The following is a 25,681-nucleotide window of genomic DNA, read 5'->3' on the forward strand; positions in this document are numbered from 1 at the left end:
TCAAGTACTGGCTATGCTTACAATAATTAAATATTTACTATAATGCTTAGTTTCCTAAATATAATATTTAACACAGTTTCAATTTCTTGCTGCCCTTTCTTTCAATCCCTAGAGTGGAAAAACCACTCTTGGCTTCTACTAAAACACTATTCAAAAAGATAAATAATAATAACTACTTCTTCCTCTTTACACTTTCCACATTCCCAGTACAAACACCTGTAACGAATAGAATTTTTTAAAATGACAACTATATTTGAAGTAACTTCTTTATTATCATATATATATCTATTGGAATTAAAGACAAATTTAATCTAACAGAAACAGAACATCAATATCACCTGTTAGGATCCTAGGTGTCCTAGTGTAAATGGGTCTCTAAGGGGACTCTTCAGGGATAGCTAGATTCTGGTTGTTAAGATGTTTTACATATTTCACAGTATAAGTTATGAGAATTAAATGATACTTAATTTTCATAGTGTCTTTTCCACTCCCAATCAGCAGGAAGCAAATGAAAATTGGAGCCTTGAAATTTGAGAACTCGATGTACTTTTAAACACATTTGTGATAATGATCTAAACAATGAAAGATTCTAGATTCCAAATAATTATCTAGTGGTAAACATTCATTTATTCATTCAACAAATGCTTATTAAACCCCTGTCAGTAACGGGCACCGTCCTAAGTATTAGATATCTAGACATGATCAAGGCAAACAAAAATCCCCGCCCCTATAGAACTTACTGAGGAACTAATGAGCTATTATTAAATGAAAATAGTAGGTTTGGGTACTTGTAAAATATTCAGATCTCTTTTACACAATAACTTATTGCCCTAGTTTCTTTTCAGTTTTTAAATTCTGCCATCCATATATTTTGATGCTATTAATCATGGATTCTTTATGCAGAAAAGAGTCAAGTTTTCTCTAGCAACTCCAAAGATGAAACTAGTTTCTCAAAAAACGTGACTTTCTTACCTTTTCAACATTTTCTAGCTTGAGATGAGCCTGAGCTTCCTCTCTGGTAAGCAGGATGCAGTTCCAGGGAGACCACTCCAAGTTCTTGTTCCACCTGACCATCACCAGATCGTTAATGTCTTTCCAGGCACTGAGTACTGACTGGGATGACCAAATGTTCTCTGTCAGATACTGAATGTCCTGTAGCTGCATATGGACATATTTGAAAAAGTTTTTTTTTTCTAAACAGAAAATTTATTTAAGATTATTATATTACTTGATTAACTAAATTGCATCAACCATATATTTTAAAGAGAAACCATATTTGCAAGGCTTTTTTAGCAGTAGGAAGCTTCTGCTCAAATTACATTATTGATCTCAGAGTCATGACTATATATTTCTTTTTGGTTATCTTTATTTTATTTTTTTTAGCGGAGACCTTCCAAGTGACCTAGTTCACTGGCTTCTTGCCATTTTTTTATTTCTTTATTGAGGAATTAATGTTTTAGATTTGACAGTAAATACAACTGCTTGTACATGCATAACATTCCCCAGTTTTCTATATTTTTACCGAGTAATTAGCATATATATTTCTTCCAGTACATTAGCATTACCTTGCATTAATATAATACTAAGTATTTTTCAAAATTCATTAATATCATCTTATCCTGTTTATGAATGAAGAAACTGAGATTTAGTGAAGACTATGTACTTTCCTGAGTGTTATTCAAAGAACATTATTATTTTAATTAAAGAGGTGAAAAAGTTTCAGACGTATTAAATAAAACTCTTGAATGGGGGTGGGGAACAGGTAGTGGTGCACCCATTTAAGCACACATATTACCATGCTTAAGGACCCAGGTTGGAGCTATCTCTCTTTCTCTCTGTGTGTCTATTCCCCTCAGTCTCAACTTTTACCTGTCCTATCAAGTTAGAAAAAAAAAAAAAGGGAAAATTGCTGCTAGGAGCAAATGGTGGCAGAAGCATTGGATTGGTTTTGTGGTTACTGAACCTCAGCAAATAACCCTAGTGACAATAAAAATAAATAAATTTAATTAAAATTTTTAAATTAAAATTAATTTAATTTAATTAAGAAATTTAATTAAAAATAAATAAACTCAAATGACTTTTCATCAGAAGGTCTGCTTATATAAAGATAACATTTCTGTAAGGGGGAGTTGGGTGGTAGCACAGCGGGAGTACACGTGGCCCAAAGCACAAGGACCAGAGTAAGGATCCTGATTCGAGCCCCGCCCCCCTCCACCCTCAGGGGAGTCACTTCACAGGCAGTGAAGCAGGTCTACACATGTCTATCTTTCTCTGTTTTTCCCTCCTCTCTCCATTTCTCTGTCTTATCCAACAATGACAACATCAATAACAATAATAACTACAACAATAAAACAAGGGCAACAAAAGGGAATAAATAAATATTTTTAAAATGACATTTAAAAGAAAAAAGAAAAAAAAAAAATTGCCCTGATTCCCTGTGCAGATTTTCCAGAATATCATGACTGACTTGACACATGTATTAAATCAGCTTGATTACCATTCACCTGAATACAAAATCAAATACTCTGCTAGCAATGAATCTTTTCTAAATTTGGTTGGAATGAACCAATCTTAAGAAGTGAATGACTGGGAGTCCAGCAGTAGCGCAGTGGGTTAAGTGCATATTGCGTAAGTGAAGCGCAAGGACTGGAATAGGATCCCAGTACGAGGCCCTGGCTCCCCATCTGCAGGGGAGTCACTTCACAAGTGGTGAAGTAGGTATGCAGGTATCTTTCTCTCTGTCTTCGCCTCCTCTCTCCATTTCTCTCTGTCCTATCCAACAACAACGACATCAATAATAACAACAATAAAACAACAAGGGCAACAAAAGGGAATAAATATTTTTTAAAATTTTTTAAAATTCTGTAAGGACAATCTTTACAAGTATAAGAATATTATTTAAATGCCTGTTTAGAAAGTACAAGCATACTATTTAAATGATTTTGGTTGGAAAATCAGTAATCTTTACTGTAGAAAAATTTGCACAGTTTAACAAGGCTTTAAAAAGGACTTGCCACTATGAGCCACAATAGAGTTTCAAAAATGGATAATTCAATACGTTAAACTTAACAAATGCAGTCGAGCTTACACTTAATGTTAGAAATTTAGGTAATGCTATGTAACTGCTGTGGAAAATCTATAGAATTTCAAATGTCAGTATTTCATGTCTCTATTTATATTCAAAAATGTGCACTGTGTTCACATTTTGTTTTTAATTTTAGTTGTATCAGTTTTCCTAATAATAATTTCAAAATTGTAGGAAGAAAAATGAAGCATATACTTGCGTGTAAATATCAAATGATAGGTACAGTGGTCAGCCTCTGAGAACTACCTGCCTTTCAATTAGTCATCATACTTGATGTTGATACAATTCTGATGAAAGGACAGAGAAGAGCGCTCAGTATCAGAACATAGGACTTGTATGTCTGATCTGAGGCCCTGGATTCCATTCCGGACATTGCCGTATGTCAGAGATGAGCAGTACTCTGGTATCTGTCTATCTGTCCGTCCATCTATCTATCCATCTACCTCTTGTTTAAATTTTTTATTATCTATATTTATCAGATAGAGGCAACCAGAAATCAAGAGGGACGGGGATGATAGAGAAGGAGAGAGAAAGACAGACGTACCACTTCACCACTTGCAAAGCTTTCCTCCTGCAGGTGGGGACCAGGGGCTTGAACCTGGGTCCTTGTGCACTGTAACATGTGCGCTCAACCAGGTGCACCACCACTCAGCCCCTCTATCTATCATCTATAATCTATTTATCTCAAAGGAATAAATAAAAAGTCTTTTAAAAAGTCCTTAGAAACTCTTTATAAAATAACAAAGCAACACTATTGGGTGGTATTGATGTACAGATAAATCAAGAGACTAAGAAAAAAAATAATCAAACATCTAAGCAGAACTTATACTTCTTATATTTTATAGTTTAGCTTTCATCACTTTACATGTCAATGTATTCAGATTCAGTATGCTAAGCTCTATTACCCATAAATTTTTAACCATTGAGAAAAATTCAAGCATTTAAATTATGCATGCCAATAATACTACTGGAATAAATAGTCAAAATCATACCAATTTTGAAGGTAAAACAATACTGAACACTCATTTTGTATACGATCCTAAGAGTAATAACAAAAGACTAGAAACTGGGACCTGGAAGTGGTGTACCTGGTTGAGCACACATGTTACAACACTCAAGGAGAATTCTCAGAAGGCTCGAAGTGGACCTACCCTATGACCCTGCAATTCCTCTCCTGAGGATATAACTTTATTAGAATGCCTTCACACTGGACCATTGGCTCTTCCTGGTTCTTCACCTGCTGACCTTTGGCACTGAACTTGAACAATGACTTCAAATTCTTACCTTGCCAGTCTCCACAAATTCGTGAGTTGATTTCTTATGATAATCAATAGAGTAGAAATCCAAATTGGTATTAATATAATTATAAAATGTAAATAGCCCTACCTTTCTGGAAAATGTTTAACTAGCCTCATCTAAAATTTTGAGGAGGTACTTGTAGGTCAGTTATATTACTACCCTAATAAATGTAAGGTTTCCAGGAAAGTATAGATATATCAGCAATTGTTGGAGGAAAAATGAGTTTAAAATTAAATAAATATAATTTTGCTAACAATATATTCATTCATTTGGGAAAACTCTGTGATTATCTTGTGATTTTCAAGATGTGATGTAGTATCCTGGGGTAAAAAATAAAATAAAATAAAATAAAATTCCAAGTAGAAATCAGAATGAGTAGAATTGAACTGAATAGAAATCATCAGAGTGCATGTACAATGATAAGGGTAAACATTATTTCAGGAAATTTATTTTCTGAGACAGTACCTTTATCTCACTCTCTGCAATGACTGAAATTTCACTGCCAAATATTCTGTACACTCCATATACCTTTTAATTACCTCCCCTCGATTTAGTCTAGAAATAAAAACCAACAGATGGTACAATACAATTTTACTCTCCTTTATTTCAGTAGAAGGAGATCATTTACCCCCATGTTCTGAACCACTAATCACTCATCCATCCACCCATTTTATTTCAAAAATTTATATGGGTGACTAAGGGATAGCTCGCTCAGTAGGTCATGTGCCTTGCATATATGTGCACCACATGACCCAGATTCAAGCCTTTGTATCACATGGGAGTTTCACAGCATCAAAGGAAGTGTCACTGTCTCTCTCTTCTATTATTATTCTTTTTATTTGAAATAAAAAGAATAAAGACATAGTGGCAGGGTGGGCAGTGGTGCACCCCCATAGAGCATACATGACGCAATATGCAGAGATGCAGGTCAAGCCCCTGGTCTCCTCCTATGGTTGGGGGGGGGGGGAATCTTCACAAGCAATGAAGCAGTATTGCAAGTGTCTTTCTTTATCTCTCTCCATATATATAATTTTTAAAAAATTTTTAAAATATGGAAGGGGGCTGGTGGTGGTACACCTGGGTGAACACACATTACAATGCACAAGGACCTTGTTTCAATGTCCCAGCCCCCACCTGCAGGGGGAAAGCTTCACAAGTGGTGAAGCAGTGCTGCAGGTGTCTCTCTGTATCTTCCTCTCAATTTCTGGCTGTCTCTATCCAATAAATAAATAAAGGTAAAAATTTTTAAATGAACATGGAGAATGGGGAAACAGCATAGTGGTTATGCAGAATGACTCTCATGCCTGAAGTTCCAATGCCCTTGTTCATTCCACATATCCCCCCATAAGCCAGAGCTGAGCAGTTCTCTGGTAAGCATATAATAATATTAATAATAAATAAATATGGTGACCCGAAAGCAGTGAAATGTCACATGCACAAGGTCATGGCACAACCGAGAGGAAAATGTTACATAGGTACTTCCCTATCCTGAAGGTATTAATTCATTTTATTCTTATAATTATGCTACAAGTTAATAATATTAACACACCTATTTTACAGGTAAGGTTATGGAGGCACAAACATGTTAAGTAACATGTTCGAAGATACATCTATTAAAAGACAGACCAGAATCTACTATGCTGCCATCAGTACCCTATTCTAATATCTTCAACTTCCAATATATCTTTTTCAGTAACATTAAATCGCGATCTCCCTGACCTAAATATCAGATGCCCAAAATGTTTGTCTTCTATGTTGCAATTATCTGGGCTCTCCACTTCTGCGTCTGATTCTTCATACATGTTATTCCTGCTTCCTGCTGTCTACCATGTTTTCCTCATTGTCCTAGTAAAATGACCTCTACTGACTCCTTGGGCCTCATAAGTCACTTACTCAAGGAAGTCTGTTCTGTCCCTCAAATTTCACCAACTGCTTTATGAGATGCTTACACTGCACATAATACTTCCCCTTTTTAACAAAGAATGTATTTTTTTTTTAAGAAAGGAAACATTAACAAAACCGTAGGATAGGAGGGGTACAACTCCACACAATTCCCACCACCCTGTCTCCATATCCCATCCCCTCGCCGATAGCTTTCCCATTCTCTATCTTTTTTTGAAGAAGTTTATTTTATTTTATTTTTGCCACCAGGGTTATCGCTGTGCCAGTTTCCAGTCCACTACTCTTGGAGGCCTTTTTTTTTTTTCATTTTATTGGGTAGGATAGACAGAAATTGAGGGGAGGAGGTGGATATAGAGGGGGACAAAAGCCCAGAAACACCTGCAGACCTGCTTCACAGCTTGTGAAGCGACTCTCCTGCCTATAGAGAACCAGGGGCTCCAACCAAGATCCTTCTGCGGGTCTCTTGTGCTTCCTGCTGTGTGCATTTAAGCCAGTGCACCACTGCCTGGCCCTGAACGTAACTTTGATTACGGGAACTGGTAACAGTCTTTCCTATATTTTTTCTTCTAGGTTGTAAGGGTCTGTTCACAAGTGCATGCATGGAGCATAGCTTAGTATTAAGTATCAAAATGCATAACTCAAGAGCACTGTTTGCCAAGCAAAAAGATATTCAACTCCTCTTGATTTCATTTCACTCCAATTTCTTTGAAGACAGACTCCTTGCCACAGACACATTTCATCTACAATTGTAAATTCTTATTGCTCATACCTGCATCAGGAAAGCAATTCTAGAATCATCATCATAATTAGCTTCTGAAACATAGAGTCGCTTAAGTAAAGATTTGTATTTCAAAAATGATTCTCGTTGCCGAGTCTCATTGTCAAGGTTAGTGCAATTACGGCACCGAAATAAGCGCTGGGAGGTAGAAGATACGGCAAATTCTGTAGAAGGCAAATAGAGCTGGCAACTGTGGCAAAAGTAAATATTCTTATAAAACTTCAGTGGATCCTGAGGGACCTAAATAATAATGAAAGAAAGGAAAAGTCAGCAAATACACATACTCCAGGTAACGTAACCACTGGAGCTTAGTATATTAGAATGAGAAAAAATTGGTTAACTTTCAAAGTCAGAACTCTCCCTTCCCCATCTTGCAATTCCTTACAAAATATATATTTCAAGCAGTCTACATTAATTCTGCGAATATGTTTTTAAAAATCGATATTATTCATCAATCCTTGCAAATACGTGCAAAATTATCTAGAAAACTGATTTAAGAGATTAGTAGAAACTCTGGGGTTCAAAGCCTCATATGCTGTTTGTAATTTGACTCAGTCGAAACTCACCCCAAATGAGTGAAATTTTTGAAGTGAAAATTTAATAAATCAATAAAATTATATATTTTGAAGAAGACACTAAATATTATATGATATTATGAGTGAAATTTTTGAAGTGGAAATTTAATAAATCAATAAAATTATATTTTAAAGAAGACATTAAATATTACTATATTATTGGAAACAAAAACTGAGTAAGTCTAGAGAAGGACAACTGAAACTTTGATTTGAATAATAAAGAGGCAAATTTTCTTTTGACTTTTGTTATATCCTAATATTCTTTTATTTTTAACTTTTTATATTTATTTATTCCCTTTTATTGTCCTTGTTGTTTTATTGTTGCTGTTATTATTGATGACGTTGTTGTTGGATAGGACAGAGAGAAATGGAGAGAGGAGGGGAGGACATAGAGGGGAACAGAAAGATGGACACCTGCAGACCTGCTTCACCACCTGTGAAGAGACTGCCCTGCAGGTGGGGAGCCGGGGGCTCTAACCGGGATCCTTACTCCAGTCCTTGCACTTTGTACCATGTGTGCTTAACCTGCTGCACTACCGCCCAGCCCGACTCCCATATTCTGATATTCTAGTGCAATACAATTAACTTTCTAAAATTCATTTAAAGTGAAAAATTAAACATTTTTCTAAATTTTTTGACTACATACTTATATTTTAAGCCATTTGCTTAAACTACAACTCTAATAATTCTTATTAGACCTAGATAATATTCACAATTCTGTAGTTAATACCCACCAAACTTTACTGAAGTGGTTGCAATAGTTTTCTATAAAACACTATCTTAGATTTATGGAACAAAAATCTTCTCAGAAGTCTCATCTTGTTAGTACTAAAGAAGATGGTTTAATCTTTTAGTGACTGAAGTATTTTATAACTGACAGATGATTTTGACCCCATTTTACTACAGCATATTAGAGAGATGAAGAAGGTATTTTGATTGAAATACATGTTACATTTGAAGTTCTCTCAATATTTATTTGAATCTGCTCTGTAATGATTATAACTCTGTGGAGTAAGTGTTTTAAGAAAACATAAAGAAGGTGTATGTTGAATCTTAGAAATTTCCAATTCTGACACCATCTTCCCAGACAATACCTTTAGTCCATACGCATGTTGGCTGTCAGGCTAAGGCAAAAATTGGTAAAGTCATGGGCCAATTAGAATAAACTTAAAATAGATTTCCTAGTTTTTTCCAAAATGGAGATTCCAAATCTCATCTGCTCTATTCTTACCTTTAGATTCCTGATTATTAAATAGTTTGTTCTGCTTTATATCTTAATGCTTTTCAGCCACCGGGTTGCAGTTGCTACCATGACACCAACCTGACATCTCTGGGCAGATGACCTCACCAATGTGTCCTGGAATCCCACCTCTCCAGAGCCCTACCCCACTAGGTAAAGATAGGAACAGCCTGGGAGTATGGATTGAACTGGCAACCCCCATGACCAGCAGGAAAACAATTACAGAAGTTAGACCTTCCATCTTCTGTACCCCATAGTGATCCTCTATCCATACTCCCAGAGGGATAAAGAATAGGAAAGCTTCAATGGAGGGGATGGGATGAAGGACTCTAGTGGTAGGAATTGTGTGGAATTATACCTCTCTTACCCGACAGTCTTGTCAATCATTATTAAATCAATTTTTTAAAATGAAGAGTTTGGCAACACAGAAATATTTAAACTGATAAGGTACTCAGTTTAACCCTGGCTCTTCATGTGCCAAGAGTGATGCTCTGGTTTCTCTCTCAAGTTTCTCTTCCTGTATTTCACGTGAAAATCTCTCTCTTATGTGTAAAAAAAAAAAATAAGAAAATAAAATAAAACTCTAAAAAATAAATATTTGGGGAAAATCAAGAATTTAATTCTGAGGCCTCATGAAGAATGGAATACATAGACTGAAACTTTGAAAATGAATAACAGGATAGGGTAGATAGTGTAATGGTTATACGGAAAACCTTTCATGCTTGAAGCTCCAATGACACAGGGTCAATTCCCCACACAACAATAAGCCAGAAATGAGCAGTGCTCTGGTCTTTCTCTCTGTATCTCTCTCTCATGAAAATAAAACAAATATATTTTAAAAATAAAATTAATAAGGTTGGTTAGATGAAGTGGAGGGCAGCATTCCATGTGGAAGCAATAGGCCATGCAAAAGCATAAAGATGTGAGAGATTGTGGTCCACTTAACAAAACTATTTCCAACTGGAAGTCGGGTTCAGATATTCAGAAATAATTCAAGGCTGAAAATACAGGCACAAGTTGTCAAACAACCTTCATTTATGTACAAAGAAAATAATTCAAAGGGAATTACACCAATAAGATAGGTTTCCAAATGGACTCCAAAGTAAAATGTTACAGCAAAATTCACTAGGTCAGAATTTAGAATTTTGAAAATGGGGTAGGGATATGCGTAGCAAGTGGGGTAGAATACCTTAAGGTATCTTGCAACTTCAGGATTAAACAGAGGTGTTTTGATGTATTGCAAAAAGAGTGTTGCAATTCTCTTTCTGAGTCCTTCAAGGTTTTGGTTTCTGACTCCTCTCATCATAAGGTCAACTTCTCTATCGATCAATTCTAGAATTTCCTGAGTCAATTTACATTCATGTTCCTAAACAAAGCACACACAAAAAAATTCAATGTAGACTTTGAGAAATCACTAAACTTCTGAAATTATTCAAACCAGCTGAAACCAAGATTTTAAAATAAAATACGAATGGTAAAATTAGGGGAAAAGAACAGCTACCTACCAGATGGTTTCCCTCATGTGTAGAATATAGATGACTAAAGCAAATGAGATGGTAGTAAAGAAAGAAAAAAAAAAAGGTAATCAAACTGTTTCTTAGACATTAGGAGAACTATGGTGGTTGGGGGTTAGGAGTGGGCACAGACTTACTTTAAAACTTTACTCTCATGATTTTTTTGGGTGGGGGAAGCACTGCAAAAACATTAGTGCTGCGGGCCGACAGTAGCGCAGCAGGTTAAGCACACATGGTGCAATGCACAAGGACCTGCGTAAGGATCCGGGTTCCAGCCCCCGGCTCCCTACCTGCCCAGGGGAGAAGTCTCTTCAACACTCAGCTGAATTTCTCTCTAGATGGTTATGAGTTGAGTAATGTCAACTTGGCTAAAAATAGCTGCCATCAGCTGCAAAGAACAGCCCTATCTGAGGACAAGATCTCTTCCCCCAAAACATCCTTGATCAAACCACTGCTACTGTGAAGGAATAAAGGCACGAGATCCTGTGAGAGTAGGAATCAGAACCCTATAAAAGTAAGAATTTGGAAAATCGGGTGGTAGCACAGCAGGTTAAGCGCAGGTGGTGCAAAGTACAAGGACCAACCTAAGAATCTCGGTTTGAGCCTCTGGCTCCCCACCTGCAGGGGGTTCGCTTCACAAACGCTAAAGCAGCTCTGCAAGTGTCTTTCTCTCCCCTTCTCTGTCTTCCCCGACTCTCTCCATTTCTTTCTGTCCTATCCAACAATGACATCAATAATTACAACATCAATAACTACAACAATAATAACTACAATAAAAACAAGTGCAACAAAAGGGAATAAATAAATCTAAGAAAATTTAAAAAGAGTTAAGAATCTGAAAGATCAAAAAGTAAATGAAGTAGTGATCCACATTCAGCTCACAGTGGATTCACTGGCATCAAAGAGCACCTAGTAGTAGTTTTCCTAGTCCAGTAAATGGGTCAGTATGGAATAAGAAACTTTGGCTTCTTGTATCAACTCAGATGGTATTGTCAGTTTTAGAGTTTCCCGTGAGTTGGCTGAACTCACTGCTGAGACTCTACCAGAATCAATCCTGCTATCTTGATTCCATCACAGAAGTTCTCCTAAGAATAGGCTTCGGGAGTCAGGCAGGTGGTAGTGCAGCAGGTTAAGAGCACTTGGCACAAAGTGCAAAGACCGGTGTAAGGATCCCAGTTCGAGGCCCCGGCTCTCCACCTGCAGGGGGGGGGTCCCTTCACAGGCAGTGAAGCAGGTCTGCAGGTGTCTATCTTTCTTTCCCCCCTCTGTCTTCCCCTCCTCTCTCCATTTCTCTCTGTCCTAACAACTAATACATCAATAACAATTAAAAAAAAAAAGGGCAACAAAAGGGAAAATAAAAAAAATAAAAAATAAAATAAAATAAAAAGAATAGGTTTCAACTAGCTTCCTTTGTACAAATTTCCATGCCAGATTCTGTTCCTTGGGAACCAGGTCACACTCACTTCAAATTTCACTAAATGCATAATTAAAAACACAGGAAATCAATAATTAAAAGCAAAAACAATAATTCTGCTATCACTCATACTGCTTTAAGCCTGATACAGATTCGTATTGAAAAAGTGTCAAAATCCAGACGAAAAGTGCAGTTTTATTGAACTAAATTGAGCATTAGTACTGACCTATATATTTGCATATTTCTGCATTAATTATATAGAGATAGACTTATTTATATTTAAAATAGTTATCCTGCTGTAATTATGTTTATTATGTATCACAAGTAGTATGAGAATTTGGGGGTTTAAAAAATTATCCTCTTAGTTAAAACTGAAGTGACTTTTTTGGCAAAATAAAATTCAGATATGTAAATATTTAATCTCTTATAAAAATTTGACTTAATAAAACTTTTTGCTTAAGACCTGATTTTTCATTGATAGTGATAGCCCAAAACAAAAGAGAGTAAACATACCTTCACTGTATGTTTGAGTGTTAAGAGTACATCCAGTCTCTCATCTTGAGAGATATTTTTCAGTAAAATGCATTTGTAGATGCTTTTCAGCTCACTGGCTCTAATGGTGAACTGTGTATCCATCTCAATCATTTTGCCATTGGATGTTCTCCATGAAGTTGGAGCTGAACACTTAAAATGATATATTTATAAATAGTTAATTAAAGACAAGTTATTTTGTTCCTTTACTAAATGGTAACTTTATTTTTGAAAACTTCATTACATATAAGAGCAAGAAGTTTCATATAAGAGAAAGGAGAGATAGGCCAGGGCACCACTACATATAGTGCCAGGATACATGCTGTGCCAGGATCAATCAGGGGACCTTGGATGGGCAAATCTGATGCTCTACCAGGTGAGTTGTTTCCTTAAGCACTCAAAGTTAGTATTGATAATATGTTCCCTATGGGTAAAACTATCACAAACAACTTAGTGAAAAATTTTAGACAACTTGAAAATGAGAGCTAGTCAATCCTGATTACTACAAATATTTCTACAAGATCAGAATTCACTCATGTGTGTACTCAGTAGTATGCTGAATGACTTGATAGGCATATGGAGTAACTCATTACTCCCTTGGGTGAAAAGTATGCTCTTTGGAATGTTCAAAAGGAAACAAAAATCTGACTTGCATAGGGAGAGTTATAACACAATAGTCACAAGCAAACTGCACTCCCAAAAACAACTATATAAAGAACAATAAACCACAGAAAAATTACCAGTGCAGCCAGGCTTGCCTGAAAGACACATGCATCCTTCAAGATGTCAGTGAAAGTGGCAGATGGTAGATGGAGGGAGAATGTGGAGAATGTGGAGATGATATATCAAGACTAGCCACAGAATGCATGCCAGTTGCCACTGTAGCAACAGAGCAGACCCAGTAGTACAAAAGAGAAACTCTTAGTCTCTTAAGCCCTGGTTTCAGGCAACTTTCCAGGGGGTCATAATGTTGAATGTTGAGAACATAGACTCAACTCTTAGAAAAGGAAATCATCTAGAAACTGGCAAGTAGGTCTAGTATAGTCAACCTGGCCATGTGCTCACTCCCCCAATACACAATAAATACAGAATTATTTGAGGAAGCACATCCATAGTCAGATGTAAATGGCTACCTATATTCACAAGTCAGGAAACTGAAACATTGTTCTGTCCAATGAGGCTACAGAACTGTCTAGCATTAACTTCTGGAAAGTGTGTGTGTGTGTGTGTGTGTGTGTGTGTGTGTGTGTGTGTGTGTGTGTGTGTGACTACACTTCAGATATTTTTAATAATTTAATCCAATGTTAAATCAATAAGGAACTTAAATCTGTGCCTGGTTCAATTATAGTGGGCTATGTAAGTTTGTCTTAACCCTATCCGACAAATTGAGAATAATCTTTGTGAAGTTGTTTTTACAACTCTGAATGCTGTTGTTGAGGTGGTCTGGTGTCGGGCTGCACCGCGGAGAAGAGAGCGGACGTCCAGAGCAAAGGGGTACACAAATCTTTATTATAGGATGGGGGGGGGGGGGTTGGTTCAGACCACGTGGAGCCAGCCAGCAATGGCCGACCACGGGGGGGGGGGGGGTTGGGGGGGAGAGCAGGGAGCGAGACCTCAGAAAGGGAGAGCTGAGAGCCCAGAGAGAGGGGGGGGGTGAGGGGGCTTTTTATTGGGTGACAACCAGAGGTGACGTTTAGGGCCAGGATTGGTTGAAGGGGGCAATGCTAGGGTTTCGCGCGGCGTGACGTGTAGGGCCAGGATTGGTTGAAGGGGGCAATGCTAGGGTTTCTCGTGGCTTAGTAAAACCTGGGGGCGGAGACTGCATCAGAATAACTCCTCAGCAACAGAATGCATTAGACCCAGAGATAGAACAGAAAAGGGTTATGAGTTATACTCTTTTGCCATAAAAATAAATATATAACAAGTTCACAGTTGAACAACAAGCTATATTTAAATATCCTAGCAGTGCTGCGATCCCTGCCTCCTTAATGATGGCTATGATTCTCACACTTTATTTCCAAAACTGGATCAGTAACTCTTAATCTAGTCCATGTCCGAAAGAGAGGGTCAGAGATGAAGTTCACATACTATGAAGTCAAGCTGAAGATCCAGGCTGAGAATTCAGACTACATGTAAGCAATGGGTTGAGTTTTCTGCAAACTCAGGGCATTGATTTAATGTTTAATGAAGACTAAGGCTATTTGCCACTGTTTCTGTTTCCTCCTGAAACTTAAGAGAAAATGCATTCACCTAGATATTTCACAGAGAAATCTCCCTATTAACTCTTCTACTTTATAGTATAAACTTTCTGGGTTTTTTTTTTTTTCATAACTATAGTCTATCAGAAACAAAGTTATATTGATGACATTTATTAACTGTTTGAATGTTAGATGATGTGACTGGGTTGGAGGTAATAGTCAGAGCCTTTGTTGCAGTAGTTTGCAGTCAGCCTGGTAGTAGTAAGCATATCTAACATCAGTCTGCAATCGGTTATCATGCCTCTAACCTCTTGGACTTCATTCTTCAAGCAAGCACAACACATTCTCAGTGTTTCCAAAGTCCTGAATCTGGGAGATCCAGAAGAAACATGAACAAGATGAACAATAATTCAATGGGCATCTCCTTTTACATGCAATCAAAGGTGGTTCTAGGGATGAGGCACCTTCCTGGTAAGCTCAGAATTCAGAGCAGAAAAGACAGAGGGTGCGGTGCCCCATCATGAATGCCAGGGAGTCTGACAGGGTCATCTCCTCTGGATCTGCATTCAGACTTCAAGGAAGCTGGGCAGGAAGGAGAATGGGTCAACGCATTCTCCCCCCGTTATTGCTACAAATAATTATACTGTCACAATTGATTAATAGTGCTTTGGCAGTGCCTGGTGGGAATGGAGAGTCAGAAGCACCCCCTCTCCCTTACACAGGGGTATATTTGAAAGTTACATTATGAAAGTGGGGAAGGTGGGTCACCATAGATGGACGAAACAAGTCATGTTATGACCTACCCCTCAAAGAAAGAATGCATACATTGAGGCCTCCCAGGTACAAGTTGACGTATTGAAACAAAGAAAGATTAATAGTTAAACTGTACCAGACCTAGATGAGCAGTGGTCCACAACTAGGCAAAGATCCGTATGCCCCCCATAGAAGATTAATGATAGAAAGAGCCCTCCGCAAAAGTCAAAAACAATTCTGGGTATGACCTCCCCTGAGAACAGGGCAATACTAAGTATTGTACCATTCTTTACAGAAATAAGGGAGTAGCATGTATCCTGCCAAAGCCACAAGACTATGATGCTTATTGCTACTTCCTCATGAGCTAGTTGTTTAGGCAACCTGAATGAAACCTGAAAAAGGTATAAAAGCTAATGCAGTTTCACTATTAAAATGAGTCCAGATTCACCCTTGAATAGAGTGTGGTGTCTATCTGTTCTCCCTTGCGCTGACTCCTGACCCACTGGGGAGGTCGCCTTCGAGACCCCTAACTCTCCTGCTGCTCATAGCTATGGTGGTCCATGGCAAGAGGGAAAAAAGCAGATGCCCAAAATATGATCACTCATCTCCTCCCATTATTCCTGTATTGCTGCCTTTCACTTATAGCTCAATAAAAAATATCACCCCGACCCCCCAAAAATAGCACACTCCAAAAAAAACTCATTTAAAATATGTTTTAAATACATAGAGTCTTGTCTGGGGTAGGCCTCAAAGGATGCTATTAGAGTTTCATTATTTTTTCAAAGATGTCTTTTAAAAATATTTGAGGCATAATCAATTGTAGATTATTTACTGCTATAATATTCTAAGGTCAAACCAATGGCTTAATTTCCACAGACACTTCTTATGATATCTCTCTTAAATGTTAGTTTCTTTCTTCCAAGAATGTAGATAATACCTTTTACTCTTCAGACTAGTAACATTTCATTTTTAATAATTCAAGTTTAATAACCTTTCAATAAAATTCCTAGTTCATTTACTTCAGTGCACCTTTTCAGCTGATGGGATGTTTTATCATTGTTTTGGTTGTTATTGTTGTTGATATTGATGTCGTCATTGTTGGATAGGACAGCAAGAAATGGAGAGAGGAGGGGAAGACAGAGATGAGGAGAGAAAAAACAGACACCTACAGACCTGCTTCACTGCTTGCAAAGCTACCCCCCTGTAGGTGGGGAGCCGTGGTTTCAAACTGGGATCCTTACAATAGTCCTTGCACTTCACACCATGTGCACTTAACTAGCTGTGCTACCCCCCGACATCCATATATTTCTTTCTTTTTTTTTTAACAGGAAAAGTGTATAAGATGATTTGGAGAGCACTTAGAGTAACAAAAAACACCATGGTTAAGAATAAATGTTGTCAAAAAAGAAAGAAAGAAAGAAAGAAAGAAAGAAAGAAAGAAAGAAAGAAAGAAAGAGAGAGAAAGAAAGAAAGGAGAGAAAGAAAGAAAGAAGAAAGGAAGGAAGGAAGGAAGTAGGGAAGGAAAGAAAGAAGGAAAGAAAGAAAGAAAAAAAGAAAGAAAGAAAGAAAGAAAGAAAGAAAGAAAGAAAGGATGAAAGGGAAAGGAAAGGAAAAGAAGGAAGGAAGGAAGAAAGGAAGGAAGGAAGGAGAGAAGGAAAAGAAAGAAAGGTGTCGGGCTAGCTTCGCGAGCAGGAGACAGACGACCAGGGACTCATGGCTGAGCTGGGACACAGTCCAATCTTTACTGATGAGCAGGGATGCAGTGCAATCAATCAATCTCTATTCATTAGAAAATCCTGTCCTTTATATCTCTTGAGGCAGAAGTGTCAGGTCGGAAGAGGATGTACATAGGATAGGGGGTGGGAAGAAGGAAAAAAGCACTCGAACCAGTGGGGATTAAACGGTGGAAAACAGTGCGGGTCTCAAACAAAACAATGATTATGTAAATAGACCACAGCATTAAGCAATGCAAGCGAACTGAACGTGATGATCAAAACAGAAGGGGTCTTAGAAGCAGATCAATAGAAAGGGAGAAAGAAAGAAAGAAAGAAAGAAAGAAAGAAAGAAAGAAAGAAAGAAAGAAAGAGAGAAAGAGAAGAATGAATATTTTCCAGGGTCAGATGTTGTCACACTTGGTTGAGCACACATATTATAATTCCTAAAGACTGGGGTTCAAGTCCCCAGTCCCCACCTGCAGGGGGAAAGCTTCACAAGTGGTGAAACAGATCTGCACAAGTATCTCCATCTCTCTTCTCTTCTATCTCCTCCCCCTTCCCTCTCGATATCTGGCTGTCTCAATCAAATAAATAAAGATAAGAAAATATTTTTTTAATAAAATAATAAAGTAAAGAAAAAAATGAATGTTCTTGAATAACAAGCATAACACAACTAGAATCACTGCAGGAAAAGTACCTTACAGAACTCTGTGCCTTTCTTCTTATAGCTATGTTGGCTTTGAATTATTTGGAAAGTTTATAAAAGGAAATTGATCACTATGGGAACAGGTGAATCAGTATCCAACAAGCAATTTCACTATTAAAGGGTAATTACTTTAGTTTTTCCATTAATTGCATATTTTTTATTTTCTTTTTTAAAAGCATTTCTTTTTTAACTTATTTTCGTTAACTTTTTTTTCATTTTTTATTTGATAGGATGGAGAGAAATATAGAAGGAAAGGGGAGACAGAAGAAAAAAGAAGGGGTTAGGCAATGGCAACCTGGTTGAGTGAAGCCCCTGGTCCTTACCTACAAGGGGAGAGCTTTGTGAGTGGTGAAGCAGTGTTGCAGGTGTCTCTGTGTCTTTTCCTCTCTATTTCCCCTCTCCCCTCTCACTTTCTCTGTCTCTATCCAATAATAAATAAACAATAAATAATTTCTTAATTTAAATAAGAAAAAAGAGAGAGAAGGAAAGAGACAGAGACATCCTACAGACCTGCTTCACTGTTCATGTGGCTTTCTTCCTGCAGTTGGAGGCCTGGGGGCCTGAACCCTGGTACTTGCACATTGTAGCATGTGCACTCAACCCCCACATTCATGGTTTTCAATAATCATCTTTTGATAAGAAGCACCTAGTCAGCTAATGAGCTAATGATCAAAGCTAAAACACTGGCCTATAATTTCTCAGGATGGTTAATCCCAAATGCAGACACTGTGACTTCAATGTTCTACATTTTATGACAGTATACAACTCTTCTAATTTTTATAGCTATCCTAGGCCTAAGTGACAGTTTCAAGGAAGGTGTTTTCACTTTTCCTTTATAATCAAATGCCTTCACATATGAATTTAATTCATATTAATTTCATGTTACTTGCCAATTTTTATTCCATTCTGCAGTTAAATTTGAAAGCTGTATCAGACAAAAGTAATTACATATATATGTGTGTGTGTGTGTTATATAATTTAAAGAAACTATGTCACCAATATGGTAAACATAATTTATGTAAATTCTTATAATGTAAGTTTTTAATTATTCAGAATATAGTCATATTTAACTAACCATTACTTCACTAACCTTATCCAAGAAAGTATGTATTTTTTCTTCTTTCCTCCACTCATAAGCGATGTCTCTGTGTCTCCCAATGGAAGCAATTATCTGGGTCTCTTTTTCCAGAACTTCACACAAAGAAGCTTTCTTTTCAGCTCCAGTGAGACATTCATTAATACGTGAAACTTCTTCTTGATGCCAGACTAGAGAAATAGCATGAAAGATTCTTGATTTGTTGTTTGTTTGTTTGTTTAATTTAATAGAGCATTTTCACCATCACAACCTGACAGGCAGTGTTTGTTTGTTTTTTATATATTTTAACTGCCAGGGTTCTTGCTGGGGTTCCATGACTGTTTCACTGCTCCTAGCAGAATTCCTCTTTTTTTTTTCCAGATAGATGGTGAGAGTCAGAGAAGAGACAGAAAAGGAACAATAGCACAGCACTGCCACACTCCTCCTGAGACCCCTACTGTACAAGGTGCTCCCATTTGGTGGCCAGACAGCTCCAACCCAGATCTTCATCCAAGGCAAAGTGTGCGCTCTACCTTCAAACCTTTATTTTTGTATCAATAGAAATAAAATTATACATGAAGAGTACTACTTATATTGTACCCTTGGGATAGAAAACAATATAGGATGGAATTGACCCCTAAAGACTACAAAAATAAATAAATAAATAAAACATGGACCCAGTCAATGATGCATCCTATTGAGCATACACATTACCAAGAGCAAGGAACCAGGTTCAAGCGCATCCTATTGAGCATACACATTACCAAGAGCAAGGAACCAGGTTCAAGCCTCCATTCCCCATCTGTAGGACAGGGGCGGTGGGGGGTGGGGATGGGGGTTCATAAGCAGTGAAGTAGTGCTTCAAGTCTCTCTCTCTCTCTCTCTCTCTCTCACCTTACCTCTTAAGTTCTCTCTGTCCTAGAAAACAAAATAATAAAAATATTTTAAAACAATAAAATTAGAGTTAAACAAGTACAAGCCAACAGAAATAAGTGCAGATAACTGTAAATGAAGCTTTCATGTAAGCGTGTCTGTTGTTTTCGACAGGTTATGTTGTTTTCGCCGGGCTGGCTTCACGGGTGGGTAACAGACAACCAGGGACTCATGGTTGAGCTGTAGGCAGTATCTCTTTATTCATGCAGGATGCAGCACAATCTAAGACGAGCTAAGCTAAACTAAAGGTAAAGTACTCTAAAACTCACAATGCTGTCTTTATATATACTTCCCAAGTAGGGTGGAAACAGGATGTGAATAGAGAGGGTGGAGAGAAAAGTGACTGGTGAAAATCAGGGTGTGATAAAGAAGGGATCAGGGTGTGACAAGGAGGGGGGCAGAGCAGGCGAGAATCCTATCACTGAACCACCAATGCCTTGGAGGGAAGGTGGTACTTGTTAACAGTGGTTATGTAAATAGAATGAAGTGGTTATGTAAATAGAATAGTGTTAAGCAGGGGGGATTTAAACCAAATGAAACAGAAGGAGTCTCATGCATACCAACACGTGTCCACTCTGTTCTAGCACAGCTCTGCTCACTTCTGGCTCATGGTGGTACCAGGGATTGGAGAGGAAACTTTTGAACCAAAGGGATGAAAGTCTATTACAACATACTCTACTATCCTGGATCCTCCAGATAATTTTATATACACATATTCCTATGATATATCTAAGATAGAGGCCTTAGATTATGTGACAGCCATGATTTTTAACTACTCACATCTCCCTTTCAGAGTTCTTCTTTCAAGAAGTACAGATAGTTAACAGTTCCGGCTATAGATCTTTGTATTTGCCACCATGTTGGAGCTGAGGTCCCACTCTCTCCATATAGCTTCAGTGACTGTGTACCCCCAGAGAAATCCATACCTGGCTGTGTCTGCCCAGAAAACAGTGGTCTAGTTTTTAGTCAACTGTTCATGAGAGCAGGCCATTGGCCTGGCTTAGACTCTCTAAGTGTATCCATTTGAAGTTCTCTGTAGTCTTTGCTACATCCCCCCCTAAATTTCTCAGATACTGAGATGAATAGCAGTCTGAAAGCTTCCCTTGCCTTTCCTAGCTCCCTCCTCTCTCTCTCTCTCAATTATTGATCTTGAATTTCTAACTCCATCTTAATGTCTCTCTCTCAGTTATTGATCTTGCATTTCTAACTCCACCTTAATGTCTGCTTCCCTCAAGATCTGAATTGTCACAGTAGTGCAGTGGCTAGAGCACTGGACTTAGAGGTCCTGAGTTTGATCCCTCACACAGTACCAGAGTGATGTTCCAGTTATCTTACTCGTTCATAAATAAATAAATAAATAAATAAATAAATAAAAGCCTAGAAGTGGTGCATCTGGTTAAGTGTACACATTATAGTGCCCAAGGACCTACGTTCAAGTCCGTGGTCCACCTGCAGGGGGAAAGCTTCAGGAGTGGTGAAGCAGTGTTACTCTTGTCTCTCTGACTCTCTCCTTCTTTTTCTCCCCCTCCCCTCGACTTCTTTCTGTCTCTATCCAATAATAAATTTAAAATATATATTTAAAATAAATATTTTTTGAAAAAAGTATTCTGTTGGAAAGAACCACAGAAGCTAAAGACTAGTTACTAGAAACTAAACTTCCAATTTCCAAACCGTATTTTGTCCACCGCTGGGTTATATTTGCATTTATTTATTTTTAATATTTATTTATTTATTTACTTGATAGAGAAAAAGAAATTGAAAAGGAAGCCAGGGATAAAGAGGAAGAGAAAAAGATGCCTTCAGCACTGCTTCACTACTTGTGAAGCTTTCCTCTGGGACTAGGCAATTGAAACCAGGACCTTACAAGTGGTAGCATATGCACTCTAGCAGGAACGTCACTGGCTAGCCCCTAGTTTATTTTCCTTCTTCAAAGTCTCACCACAGACTGGAAACTTTAATAGAGAAAAACCAAGCAATATTCAGCTGGAAGAGCACATGGACTTTACTGACCGAAGCAGGGGAAGGGTCTCACACATGTGCCATTTCACTGCTCACTGGCTGACTTTTTCATTCAAAGAAAGAGGGAGAAATACCACAGCTATACCTCTGTCTTTCCCTTTCAGAGCACACTATAGGTTCTAAGTGCAAGGACCTGCATAAGGATCCCAGCTCAAGCCCCCGGCTCCCCACTTGCAAGGGGGTCGCTTAATGGCTGGTCAAGCAGGTCTGCAGGTGTATGTCTTTCTCTCCTCTGTCTCCCCTCCTCTTTCGATTTCTCTCTGTCATATCCAGCAACAATAATAGCAATGACAACAATAATAATAATGATGACGACAACAACAACAAGTGTAAAAAGGCAACAAAATGGGAAAAATGGCCTCCAGGAGCAGTGGATTCATTGTGTAGGCACTGAGCCCCAGCAATAATCCTGGAGGCAAGAGAGAGACAGAGAGAGTGAGAGAGAGGAAGGAAAGAAAAAGAGAGACTATAGCACTACTTATCTCTGACTTATACTGGTACCACATACAAAAACTGGGACCTCTGACCCTCAGGCATGAAAGTCTAGTGTTATTGCTGTGCTAGTTCTTCAGTCCCAAATATGTCAACAGCCTGGACACAAGGAATATCTAGAAACTAGAAGTAAAGGTATCCTAATATTGTGAAGTAAAATTAAGTAATATTCATAGTATAAAACAAATCAAAATAAGGTTAAGTGTGAGGAAATTCAAGAAATGTCTAGTAATGATAAGCAGAGTCCTAGTAGGTGCCATAGGACTAAATATGGGTTGTTTTAAAAGTGAGATGCACAGAGAATTAGGAATAAGTAAAAGTTTCTGAGCCTAATCTATGCTGTCAAGAGGTTTCCTAACAATAATGAGTTTGAGATGAGTGATAATTCAGATCAATATATCACCCTTGATAAACAGAAGAAATAAAAGAGAAAAATAAAATCAATAATTGTTTACCAGGATTGTCTATTATACATTTATTATTTTATATTCATTTTCTTAGATCAATATTACTGCTTTTATTACCAAGGCACTAAGTTACCAGGTGGAAAAGTAAAACTTCATTTCTTCTGTTAAATTATGTAATTGTTACTATTAGCCACAAGAGGGCAGCATTTACAAAGAAAGCATTTCCAATATGTAATGAAAGCAATCAGAACTTCTACTATAACAAATTAATTTTTTAATTATTCTAAAAGTTTTAGCTTAGAATTCACAGAATAGAATAAATCTTATACAATGTGTATAAACTGTGACTTTCATGTAACTTCTGTGTAAATATGTCATGTTTAAATATAGAAAATAAGGGAGTCCTGTGGTAGCCCAGCGGATTAAGCGCACATGGCGCGAAACACAAGGACAGGCATAAAGATCCTGGTTCCAGTCTGCGGCTCCCCACCTGCAGGGGAGCTGCTTCACAGGCGGTGAAGCAGGTCTGCAGGTGTCTTTCTCTCCCCATCTGTGTCTTTTCCGGCTCTCTCCATTTCTCTCTGTCCTATCTAACAATGACGACATCAATAACAACAATAATAACTACAACAACAATAAAAAAATATAGAGATAATACATATAAACTCATTTACCATATTAATAGACTTATATTCATATGTCTTAGAAGGCATACCTACCAACCTTTATACATTTATGTAGGTTTTTTTTTTTTCTTTTTTGATGCAGCTAGAGCTTCCCACATGCATGATTTCACTACTCCTGGATAATTTGTCATTTAGACAGAGATATGGACAGAGATAGGGAGAGACAAAATAGCAATGGATCATCCTCTAGTGCCATGGCATCTCTCCTGTGGTTTCAAGCTCAAACTGGGGCACAAGCCCTACTCTCTGGTCTAGATCTCTCTACTTTTTAAAAAATACTTTCATTAATGCCATGTTTTCATTTTTTTAACCTTTAAAAAGTCCTCTAAAGTAAACATATCAGGAATTGTTATGTGTTTTATAGATGAAAAAACCGAGGCTTAGAAAAAGTAAATAATTTTCGCTACTTAATATACCACTACTGAGTAGTAGAAAGGGTAGACATTCATTCAACATGTGTTTTATTATTGTACACACTTGTCTGCTAGTCAAACAAAATGGCTATGATATCCTCTGGTTTGCTTACACATGAATTTATAATACTACCTGAAAAGAGTTCTGCTATTAAAGACTACTTTTATGCTGTCAGTCAAGCTGTTCACAGACACCATACCTGTATTCTCTATTTAACTGTTGACAATTTTAAGTAACCTTTGCTTTAATCAGAGAAAAATGGAAATCAAAGTAAATGTAAAGTAAAGTGGAAAAGAACAGAGAACAATTCTGAAGAAGGAAAACCACTGAGGGACACTTCCGTGCTGTGGTATTTTTCCCTCTCCTTTGTTCTCTGTTTTTTCTTTCTACCGAAAATAGTTCAAAATGGTGCAATCCTGGCAAGGAAACAATAAATAAGAGACTAAATAATTATCAGGTTAAGATTTCCAAGATATCTTCCTTCTATCCCAAGTAAATCTGTGGATGTGAGAGGGATCTGGCTGAGACATCTGTTATCCCAGTAATCATAATCACCAGGATTGATTCAGCTGATACATTCAGCTATAGTGAGCATCCTCTTCCTCCCTCAGTGCTTCCTGTGTGTCCATCCAGAAACTGTGCACTCCCTGAAGGAGACAACCTTCCCCAAAATAGAGATAAACTGATCTTTGGCTGAAAGTATTACTAGTATCTATGCTCTCCTGCTCAAGCCTTCTAAGTCTCAATGCTAAATAAACATGTATTTCTTACTAATAAACAATTTTTTAAGCAAAGCCCACTTCATACTTACATTCTAATGCATTATAAAGAAGCTCAAAATCTTCTTGTGACTGAGGATTATGCCTACGGTAATAGTCCAATTGCATCATTTTTTCTTTTTCTCTTAACTTCTTTTCTTCTTCCTCTTCTTCCCACTTCAGTCTTTCTCTCTTTTGTCTTTTTAAATCTTCTACCAATAGCCTAGCATGCCATTGTCTATAGTATGTTTGTAATACTATTACCTATAGTTAATTTAAATAGAAAAGGAAGAGTTTATGGTCAGCATTATTAAACAACAATGAAAAGCAAAAATGATCACTTCTATTCCATCCCAATAACTACTGAACAATCGGCATCTTCTTACTGTAGAGCTGTAATGGTAGGGACTGCCCCACTCTCTGAAGGGAGGCTGGGTCAACTTATTCTGCCACTCGAGGAAGACTGATCATGCAATGAGTGTAGCCTAGAATGTTCCTAGCTGTGACCACAGACTATGAGCTCAGACTAACAGGGACTCAGGGGTTACACAGGCTCCTGTGCTAAATACGAACAGACATGGACCGTAGGTCAGACCTGTTAAAAATTAAAGTTGCTTATATACTTTTCTCATGTTTGAAAAGCTATTCTTTGTCTTAATCCAATTTTCTCCTCCCATTCTCAACTCTGACACCATCTTTCTAGACAATAAATACTCTTAGTCTACCTGCATGTTAGCTATCAGGCTCAGGCAAAAATTACTAAAGTCAGAATCCCACCTAACTCGACAGGACAAAAAACACATTCAAAGTGAAAGGATGGAAAACTATCATGCAGTTTAAAGGAACACAAAAAGAGAGCAGGAATAGCTGTACTCTTACCTGATACAATATGCTTTAAAAGAAATTAAGTAATAAAAGATAGGGATGGGTATTATTTAATGCTCAGAGGACCAATCAACCAAGAGGACTTAACAATAACTAATATCTATGCACCTGGCTAGGGGCCATCAAAATATGTTAAACATCTGCTGAGAGAGATACAATAATACACTGACAGAAGCAAAGTAATAGGAGAAACAGATCATCTAGGAAGAGGATTAATAAAGATACAGAAAATTAAAGAGATGGGTAGACTAGACCTATTGAATATCTTTAAAACCTTTCACTCTAAAGAACTGAATACACAT

The 25,681-nt window shown here is 37.5% G+C and overlaps 1 protein-coding gene across 2 annotated transcripts in view; it reads right to left on the reverse strand.

Moving 5' to 3' along the window:
- IQUB (IQ motif and ubiquitin domain containing) overlaps nucleotides 1-25,681 on the reverse strand; it is a 72,208-nt gene that overhangs the window by 12,024 nt on the left and 34,503 nt on the right. For both annotated transcript variants that reach the window (XM_007531684.2, XM_060196501.1), the window contains 6 exons: nucleotides 24,548-24,758; nucleotides 18,801-18,976; nucleotides 12,321-12,491; nucleotides 10,069-10,245; nucleotides 7,056-7,304; nucleotides 973-1,158 (listed from right to left, as the gene is read on the reverse strand). In XM_007531684.2, the coding sequence (XP_007531746.1) occupies nucleotides 973-1,158; nucleotides 7,056-7,304; nucleotides 10,069-10,245; nucleotides 12,321-12,491; nucleotides 18,801-18,976; nucleotides 24,548-24,758 (1,170 nt within the window). The remainder of the gene's footprint in view (nucleotides 1-972; nucleotides 1,159-7,055; nucleotides 7,305-10,068; nucleotides 10,246-12,320; nucleotides 12,492-18,800; nucleotides 18,977-24,547; nucleotides 24,759-25,681) is intronic.

This window comes from Erinaceus europaeus, chromosome 8 (assembly GCF_950295315.1).
Source record: "Erinaceus europaeus chromosome 8, mEriEur2.1, whole genome shotgun sequence".
NCBI lineage: Eukaryota > Metazoa > Chordata > Mammalia > Eulipotyphla > Erinaceidae > Erinaceus > Erinaceus europaeus.